The sequence below is a fragment of the Triticum aestivum genome, chromosome 4D (genome assembly GCF_018294505.1).
Source record: "Triticum aestivum cultivar Chinese Spring chromosome 4D, IWGSC CS RefSeq v2.1, whole genome shotgun sequence".
Classification (NCBI taxonomy): Eukaryota; Viridiplantae; Streptophyta; class Magnoliopsida; order Poales; family Poaceae; genus Triticum; species Triticum aestivum.
The window spans coordinates 26,809,792-26,819,254 of NC_057805.1; the positions used below are offsets into that span (position 1 = coordinate 26,809,792).

At 42.6% G+C, this 9,463-nt stretch overlaps 1 protein-coding gene across 1 annotated transcript; it reads right to left on the reverse strand.

Annotated features, from left to right (window-relative positions):
* Positions 1–505: 505 nt before the first annotated feature.
* On the reverse strand, positions 506–2,758 carry LOC123099493 (probable ascorbate-specific transmembrane electron transporter 2). The gene is made up of 3 exons (XM_044521640.1): positions 1,973–2,758; positions 1,815–1,863; positions 506–1,222 (listed from the first exon to the last, which is right to left on the reverse strand). Exons 1-3 carry the CDS (start codon positions 2,144–2,146, stop codon positions 759–761), a joined length of 687 nt encoding a protein of 228 aa, XP_044377575.1. The 5' UTR covers positions 2,147–2,758; the 3' UTR covers positions 506–758.
* Between the last annotated feature and the right edge of the window lie 6,705 nt (positions 2,759–9,463).

Below are 9,463 nucleotides of genomic sequence, written 5' to 3' on the forward strand. Positions count from 1 at the left end.
AAATCGATTCAACGGCTATCGATAATTGAGATGATGTGGAAGCACACATGTGGAGGGAAATCTAGTAAGTATATCAAAAGCCAATTGTGTATTACACTCGATTTATTTTTATTACGATTTGCTAATTCTCATCTACTCCCTTCGTTTCTAAATATAAGTCATTTTAGAGATTTTCAATATGGACTACATACGGATGTATATAGACATACTTTGAAGTGTAGATTCACTCATTTTGCTCCGTATATAGTCTATATTGGGATCTCTACAAAGACTTATATTTATGAACGGAGGGAGTAGATAAGAAATAACAAAGTCCCATCTAACTCCCACACATCATTTGAGTAATCAAACAAAATGAAAATAATAATAAACCAGCACGAATCTTCATGAAAATGTTAGATGTGACTTGGTTAAGTCTCACCTAGATGAGCACTAGACACACCTCGTGCTTGCATGATGAGTTGATCCCTAATCGTGCGGGTATATGCTTAACACAAAGGAGACAAATTGAGAAACCCAAAGTTTCTTTCCAAAGCTCCTGTGAACGAGCCGATTAGAAATGTCGCAGAAAAGGTTCAGGACATAACGCGCACACACCACGCAAACCACCCAAACTTGCTTTACATGTAGTACACGTAAACATGTACACAGACATGTACACAAATGGTGAAAGAAACACAACCAATCAAACAGACATGTACACAGACCCATCGGCCGGCGTCGGCGGCCGGTGGCCACCCGAAAAGAGGGCTACCGAGCTACTGATACCGCGTGGCGATGCGCAGCATGACGGTGGCCGCGACGGTGACCCCGTAGAAGACGATGAAGAGGCCGGTGACGTTGATGAGCCTGGCCTCGGTACCGGGCGTGGCGCTGGCGCTCTTCTGGACGAGCCCCGTCTGCGCGGCGCACACGGCCAGGAGGAAGATGACGAGCCCGCCGGCGACGTGCACGGGCGCGGCGGCGGCGCGCGTGTGCTCGTGCGTGCCGGGCATCCAGAAGACGGCGAAGCCGATGAGCCACTGCAGCGCGAAGAGGGAGATGGCGCCGATGCCGATCCAGGAGTGGAGGCTGACCAGGTCCGGCACCACGGCCACGTTGTGGAACTTGAAGGCCGCGTAGATGCCGAAGACGCCGAGGATGAAGGCCACCAGGTGCACCAGCATGTGCACCATCTTCTGCGCCCGGTGGTTCATCGGGATCGTCGTGTACACCAGTATGGCTGCACAAATGGAGTGAGATTTTAGTTACCACGGCACTTGTTAATTTCACGTGTGAATATGCCAATCATATGCCAGTTGCAAGAAGGATGAAATTGGCAGGAAAACGTAGCGATCCACGGTGGTCATTATCGGCATCATCCGAGGTGACCTTTGGCATGGACGCCCACCCAGCACACCGATTGGCACTTCAGGACGAGCCTGGTCCAGTGCTTTTGCGGCCACCAAACACATACAAAGCCCTGCTACGTACCGATCTGGTCTAAAATGTAGTGTGGTGACACACTGACACCTTGTCTTCTTTCGCAATGGAATTTCGGCCCATGTCAACAACAGCAGCAACATCAACGACATCTACTACCACCACACCTTCAGGTGCTTTTGGCAATCAATAATGATTGTGTTGCTATCCCGCAAAAAAAATTTGATTCTGTTGCGAGGTTTTGCTAAACTGTATACTCATATATCTATCTATCTACCCTAAACCTTAGTTAAGATTCCCACAAAAAGGTAAAGCTTGGTTAAGGTCACTGTGTTTGGGAGTTGGTAAGACGACATTGATAATTCAGGGTAGTGTCCAATGGACGGACGTACCTTCACCGATGAGAAGGATGAACCCCCAGGTCATCACAAAGGGATGGACCTGCATGCAACACAGAAAGGAGAGATAAGAACTGTTTCTGTAACGTAAACAAAATGAAAACAGAGAGATCGAGGAGCTGTGCGTGTGCATTAATATAACCGGAACGTACGTTGAAGATCTGCTCGGGGTCGTCGGACTGTATGTTGATGCCGCCGCGGAAGCGCAGGAGCCAGACGAGCATGAGCACGGCGGTGGTGAGGAAGAGCAGGTGCGCGAACATGGCCACGCGCGACGCCACCACGGAGTGCCGGTGGTGGCCGCCGATGATCCCGCCGATCGCCATTCCCGCGCCTAGCTAGCTAGCTACTTCCCACCTTAGCTTGGCTCTGATCGCCGGCGAGACAGGGGTAGACGGGGATCAGCAAGTTGTGGCCGTGTTCTTCTGCATGGGCTCGGGGCTGGGTTTTAACGTGGCCACCGGGAATCCGAGGTTACACCGGGGCGGAGGCTTGGGTTTGGTATATCGGCGAGATGGGCGTGCTTGTTGAAAGCAAGGCATCTCCGGCCGTGTGTATGCGATGGCGATGGTGATGGCTTTGCAATGCTGGGAAGCAAGTAATCCGCAAGAATGCTGACAGCATGTCGATCGACGACGGCATTATTTTTTCTTTTGAGACATATATCGCCCGCACTGAGCCGTAAGCATCAGAACGGGCCGTAAGCTAGCCTGTCGAAACGAGTCCAAGGCCCCGGCAGTATCACCGGAGCGGGGCATTGACCGGGAAAATCCTATCTGCCGCATTCTGCGGCAGATTGTCGTTGATTAGCACAGAGCGAGGGATCAGCGACACACATGACCCGGCCCAGTTATCGGTAAAGAACGCGCTACAGTACTGGCCGGTTTTGTGAATGTTCTAGGAGGTTCAAGTCGGTTTTTTCTGGTTTTAGGAACGTTCTAGAAGGTAATGGAAGGTTCCTGCACCGGTTTTATGTCTTTTTCTGTTTCTTTTTCGTTTTTTTCCTGTTTACTTTTTTTCTGTTCTATCCTTTTTTTTTAATTTTATCTGTTTCATTTTTTCTTTTCTTTCCTTTTTATATTATTTTTACTTTTCCGTTTACATTTTTAAAATTTATATTACTTTTTTCTTTTATATTATTTTTTTCTTTTCTTCCCTTTTTATATTATTTTTAAAAATGTCTGAAAATTCAAATAAATTTGAGATTTCAAATTTAAAAAATATTTGCATTTTAATTTTTGTTCACAGATTCAAAAAATGTTTGCGAGTTTCAAAACATGTTCCCACCTTCAAAATTTGTTCAAAAATTCGAATAGTGTTCATGTTTTCAAAATTTGATCACAAAATAACAAATTGTTCCATGGGTCTCAGAAAAATGTTTGCCTCTGCATTTTTGTTCACAAATTTGAAAAGTGTTCAGGAATTTCACTTTCGAAATATGTTCACGAATAAAAAAAAGCCATCTTTTCATAAATTCAGAAATACTTCAGGGAATTTTAAAAAATGTTCGCATTTTGATAAATTTGTAATTGATTTCAAAAAAATTGCTTTGTTAATTTTTGTTCTTGTTTTGTCAAAAAATGTTCACATTTTCAAAATTTTGTTTGTCATTTTAAAAAATGTTCACATTTTCAAAATTTTGTTTGTCATTTTAAAAAATGTTCACATTTTTAAAATTTTGTTCGCTTTTTCTAAAATGTTCCAATTTTGAAATTTTGGTCAGAAATTCCCAAAAAGGAGAAATCTAATATTTGTTTTTACTTTACAAAAATGTTCAAAATTCAAAAAAAGTGTAGAATTTCAATTTTAAAAAATGTTTGCATTCTAATTTTTATTCAAAGATTCAGAAAATGTTTGTGAATTTCACAAGATGTTCCCACTATCAAAATTTGTTCACAAATTCAAATAGTCTACAAGTTTTCAAAATTTGTTCGCAAAATGACAAATTATTCCAAGGCTCTCAAAAAATGTTTGCCTTCGAATTTGTTTCTCACAAATTTGAAAAATGTTCAGGAATTTCACTTTTGTAATATGTTCACGAATAAAAAAAACATGTTTTCATGAATTCAGAAATATTTCAAGGAATTTTAAAAAATGTTCGCATTTTGATAAATTTGTAATTGATTTCAAAACAATTGCTTTGTTAATTTTTGTTCTTGTTTTGTCAAAAAATGTTCACATTTTCAAAATATTGTTTGTCATTTTGAAAAATGTTCACATTTTTAAAATTCTGTTCGCTTTTTCTAAAATATTCGAAATTTGAAATTTTGTTCAGAAATTCCCAAAAAAGAGAATTCTAATATTTGTTTTTTAATTCACAAATATGTTCAAAAATTCAAAAAAAGTGTAGAATTTCAAATTTAAAAAATGTTTGCATTTTAATTTTTTTTACAGATTCATAAAATGTTTGCGAGTTTCAAAAGATGTTCCCACTATCAAAATTTGTTCACAAATTCAAATAGTTTTCATGTTTTCAAAATTTATTCGCAAAATGACAAATTGTTCCAAGGATCTCAAAAAATGTTTGCCTTTCAATTTTTGTTCACAAATTTGAAAAATGTTCAGGAATTTTACTTTTGAAATATGTTCACGAATAAAAAAGACCATGTTTTCATGAATTCAGAAACAGTTCAAGGAATTTTAAAAAATATTCGCATTTTGGTAAATTTGTAATTGATTTCAAATAAATTGCTTTGTTAATTTTTGTTCTTGTTTTGTCAAAAAATGTTGACATTTTCAAATTTTTGTTTGTGATTATGGAAAATGTTCAGATTTTTAAAATTTTCTTCTTTTTTTAAAATGTTCCAATTTTGAAATTTTGTTCAGAAATTCCCAAAAAGGAGAATTCTAATATTTGTTTTTTACTTAAAAAAAATTTCGAAAATATAAAAAAGAGTGGAATTTCAAATTTAAAAAATGTTTGCATTTTAATTTTTGTTCACAGATTCAGAAAATGTTTGCGAGTTTCAAAACATGTTCCCACTTTCAAAATTTGTTCACAAATTCGAATAGTGTTCATGTTTTCAAAATTTGATCACAAAATAACAAATTGTTCCATGGATCTCGGAAAAATGTTCGCCTTTGAATTTTTGTTCACAAATATGAAAAATGTTTGGGAATTTCACTTTCGAAATATGTTCATGAATAAAAAAAGCCCTGTTTTCATGAATTCATAAACATTTCTGGGAATTTAAAAAATGTTCGCATTCTGATAAATTTGTAGTTGATTTCAAAAAAGTTGCTTTTTTAATTTTTGTTCTTGTTTTGTCAAAAAAAATCAGATTTTTAAACTTTTGTTTGTCATTTAAAAAAAGTATTCTCCCTTTGAAATTTATTAGTTTCTTTAAATAAATGCTTGGGTTTTCCAAAACGTTCGACTTTTTATAATTTGTTCAGAAATGAGAATTTTTTTGTGTTTTTTTTACTTTTTCCGAAAAGAAAATCATGTTTGTGCCTTATAGTTCATATACACAGGGCCGCCATTTTAGACACTTAGTCAAAGTAATAATGGTGGCTAGCGACGCTGTTCACTAGGAAGAGGACCTCAGTTTGATCCCTCACACAGAGTTGTGTTGCCGGGTGTTTAAGTTCGGCGCTGTGGTTTACATCTTTTAGTTTCGCGTTGCCAATATGACAATCAAACACATTAACAGTCACGACTATGGCGCTCGCGTAGTCCACACGTCCATTTTTACTATGTCGAAGTGACAAGAAAATCCAACCCAGGAAGTGAAAAGAAACGCATTAAGAGAGAGAGAGAGAGAAAACAGCGCCTCATTTGCTTGTCATCCCACGCAACTTCTCCTCTCCCTCCCTCTTTCCACCCTCGAGTGGCAGCTAGGGTTGCCGCCGTTGGAGGCCTCACTGGCTCGCCAGCAGGAAGAAGGCATCTCCAACTCAATGGCGTTTCCTTGCGTGCTCCGCGACGGCGAGAGGAGGAGATGAAGTTGAGGCAACTCGAGGGCCTCCTAGGGGCGTGACCCAGTTCTCCTCCGCCAGCTCCCTGCTCCGTCCTTCTCCTCCCTCATCCTCTCCATGTGGTCGGGCGGTCGTTGCTACGCTCGTTCCTGTCCTCATCTGCGTCCTTTGGCGGTGGCCGGCACAGGATCCATTCCTCCACTGGCGGCGAGCGGCGTCCAGACAGGAGGCTCGAGATGGTTGTGGCCGTTGCGAGGAGGTAGCTGATGGGGTTCGGCGACCGGATGAGAGCAAGGGCGCCGATCTCCCTCTTCCTGCACCCAATCGCCGGCGCGGCCGCCATCGACCAGATCTTCACCACCTCAGGTACGCTCACTCTTTCCCTCTCTGCCGCACTTGGATCCCTATTCTTCTCCCCTATTTCTCTTATACATCGAAAATATCAACTGGTGATGAACAGATTAACATGTCCCTGCATCTTGTTGTTATATAGTATTACTGATGGTGGCATTATTTACCCCTAAACCTGACTATATTATACTACATGTTTATTGTAGGAAGGTTGAAGCTGGAGTCGAACTCCGAACTCAAGGGGAGTGACCAGCTGAATTGTATCGACTCTGAACACATGAACCTCCATAATCTAGAGTAGCATGGATGGCAGCCCTGTTATTTAATATTTTTCACATGGTCTGACCTTTGATAGATCAAGGTTACTTGTTTGTCTCCTTCGAAGTACGTAGATGCAGTATCAATTGAATACAATTTCTTTTGGTACTGCTTCTGCATATCTCTTTTGTATATTATCGAGGGCGTAGAGCGGCCCCGAGTAGAGCACCTCTTTCTTCTCCTGGACCCTCTGATGCAGTGCTTTGCCGTGCTCAGGAGGAGGATGCTCGACGGCTAGAGGAGGAAACAGAGGATGGGGAGGATGCGAGTGAGGAGGAGGAGGATGAGGAGGAGGTGGTGGTGGAGGATGATGAGGAGGAGGAGGTGGTGGAGGACGACGCCGCCGAGAGGAGGCTGGTTGCTCGTCAGGTTTATGAGGGTGGGGATGGACTCTCACGAGTGACGGAGCAGCACGAGGTGAGCGGCTCACAACCGAGCGGTTCGACTATCAACACTACTTCCACAGGGAAAGTGTGGCTGTGTGGTCCTTCAAAGCTTCCAAGACGTCCAATGTGCATAGAAGACGTGTTGATTAAACCAGTGGGAGAGAAGTAAGTGGTTATCTCGACTCATCCCATATAAATTGTACCTTTGTCATTTCATCACATATAATATGAATTCACTCTTCATAATGCAAGAGCTTAGTAAAAGTGGTGAGAGGCGTCTGCCACGGTCGCCGAGTGGCATCATTGGGGGTCTTTGTAGGTTAAATTATCCTGGATTGGTCACTTTGCCGAACAGTATCATTGAGCCAGCCTCGTCGTGGGATCACTACAAACTCGCTCCGGATTTCCTGGATATGCGTCAGAGGGTTTATGATAACAGAGCCTTGCGAGTAGTCAACGATTTCTGGGTAAGATCTTTCAAACACCTGAATGTCAATACCAAAAGGTTTAAATTTGCCATAGTCATGATTTTACCCTTCTCACATGTATGCATGTTTGTAGGATTTCTATACATGCGTAGAGGGTCAGAAGGATCGTGCAAATGTGGTGATTGAGAATATTGCCAAGAAACTAGTCCATGACATGCACTATGAGGAGCGCGTCCGGTTAGTGGTCAAGTATCACGCGGACTATCTCAACCAGAAGATTTCCAAAAAGGACGCTCGAGTGAAGCATCTTTCACGGGACAATTACTTCAAGGCAAGTGACGATGGATCCTTGCTATTCCCTACATTACCGCAAATTAGATTCCTTACTAAGATGTATTTGTTTACTTTACAGGTTATTCCTCGGTGGTGCGCTGACAAACGTCCGTGCTAGGAGAAGATCGTCGAACAGTGGACAGATCCAAGGTGGCAGAATGAACACAAGGCAATAGGGGAATGTCGTAAGTTGATGGGTTGTACAGGACACCGTCAAGGCAACCTCACCATCCCAGGTGTCGTCTGCAAACATGTAGGCAACAACATCCTTTTATTTTCATCATGTTCTCTTTCATTTGTGAGCGTTCCCTTGATTATTTGGATCGTTTTCTTTTGTAGAAAGAAGACACTGACGAGGATATCTCTTACTTCGAGGCATGGACCATCAAACATACCAAAGACGACAAGGACAAGGACCCTCTCCACCCGGAGAGGGACTGGATCAGCTCTAAAGCCCTGTCAGATGGGGAGAACTACACCAAAAAATTGAAGGAGATGTATGGGCAAGATGCTGATCCTCACGTGTTGCCGTTTGACCCTCTTGTGGCCATTGCTGCGGCAGGCGGTAGACCGAATGGCCGGATGGCGGTAAACCTCGATTCTGTCATAACCTCCTCCCTTCTGAGAGTCAACACGCTCCGTGTTATGAGTACTGGCTCTACTCCTACCATAGAGCGTCACGTACCACATACCTTGAGGATATTCAGGTCAGCGCTTCTTCATTGATCCTTCATGGTCCTACATGTTTGCATTTCAACACGAATGACATTTGCATTGACATATTGTAGACTCGACTGATTGCCACCCAGAAAGAACGAGATGAAGACCGGGCTAAGCTAAAGGAACAAGATGATCTAGTGAAGTCTTTACAACATATGGTGTCCAATCTTTATTCCATGCAAGGCAAACCAGCGCCAGAGATGCCACCGACGCCAGAGTGGAACATTGTGAGTTTCGTTCAAACTATTTCTATCACCATTTTCGGCATTATCATATGCATTCATCTCATTATTGGGTCAATTCATCACAGCTCAATCCATCACAAGGGTCGAACAATGTTCCGGTAGTTCCACCTCAAGTTGGTGGAGTTGAAGATGCAAACGCCACACAAGATGTTGATGATACCACTCTGATCTCCAAAACCACGTGAACTTCATGTTATGTTGTGTTTGAAACTGTTCCTTGTATGTGCTTGAGAACTATTGCATCTTGTGTGATATTGAGACTTGCAAACTTGTGGTAGTCGAGTGTGCTTGACAACTATTGCACCTTTTATGCCCTATTGCTTTTATGTGGGATGTTCTTGAGAATCAATACTTTCTTTGTTCAATGATGCCTATATGTGACATGTTCTATGTGTGATGAACTATATGTTGCTATTGTATATGTTTTGCTGCAGGAAAGAAACGAAAACGCCAAAAAAAGGTTGCTGGGCACAACAATACCGAGACTGTCTCTCGGCAAAGACGGTGAAACTGGAACTTTTACCAAGAGGGCTCTTGGCAAAGGGTGTCAACCTGTAGCGCCCCTCACAACATTACCGAGAGACCTCTCGGTAGGTACAAGGTTTGCCGAGAGGCACTCTCGGCAAAGATGGCCCTCGGCGTGTTAACGCGGACCCACATGTCAGGAGCTAACACGTGGCGCACTGCTATTGGCTCCCTTTGCCGAGAGTGGCTCTCAGCAAAGATGGCCCTCGGCGTGTTAACACGGACCCACATGTCATGAGCTGACACATGGCACACTGCTATTGGCTCTCTTTGCCGAGAGTGGCTCTCAACAAAGATGGCCCTCGGCGTGTTAACGCGGACCCACATGTCAGGAGCTGACACGTGGCGCACTGTTATTGGCTCTCTTTGCCGAGCGTGGCTCTCGGCGAAGATGGCCCTCGGCGTGTTAACGCGGACCT

Excerpts from the sequence above, each read along its gene's own strand:
- LOC123099493 (XM_044521640.1), bottom strand. The coding sequence starts at position 2,146 with ATGGCGATCGGCGGGATCATCGGCGGCCACCACCGGCACTCCGTGGTG. Across the intron at positions 1,864-1,972 it reads ACCCCGAGCAGATCTTCAAC|GTCCATCCCTTTGTGATGAC; the intron begins GTACGTTCCGGT and ends TGTTGCATGCAG. Across the intron at positions 1,223-1,814 it reads CATCCTTCTCATCGGTGAAG|CCATACTGGTGTACACGACG; the intron begins GTACGTCCGTCC and ends CCATTTGTGCAG.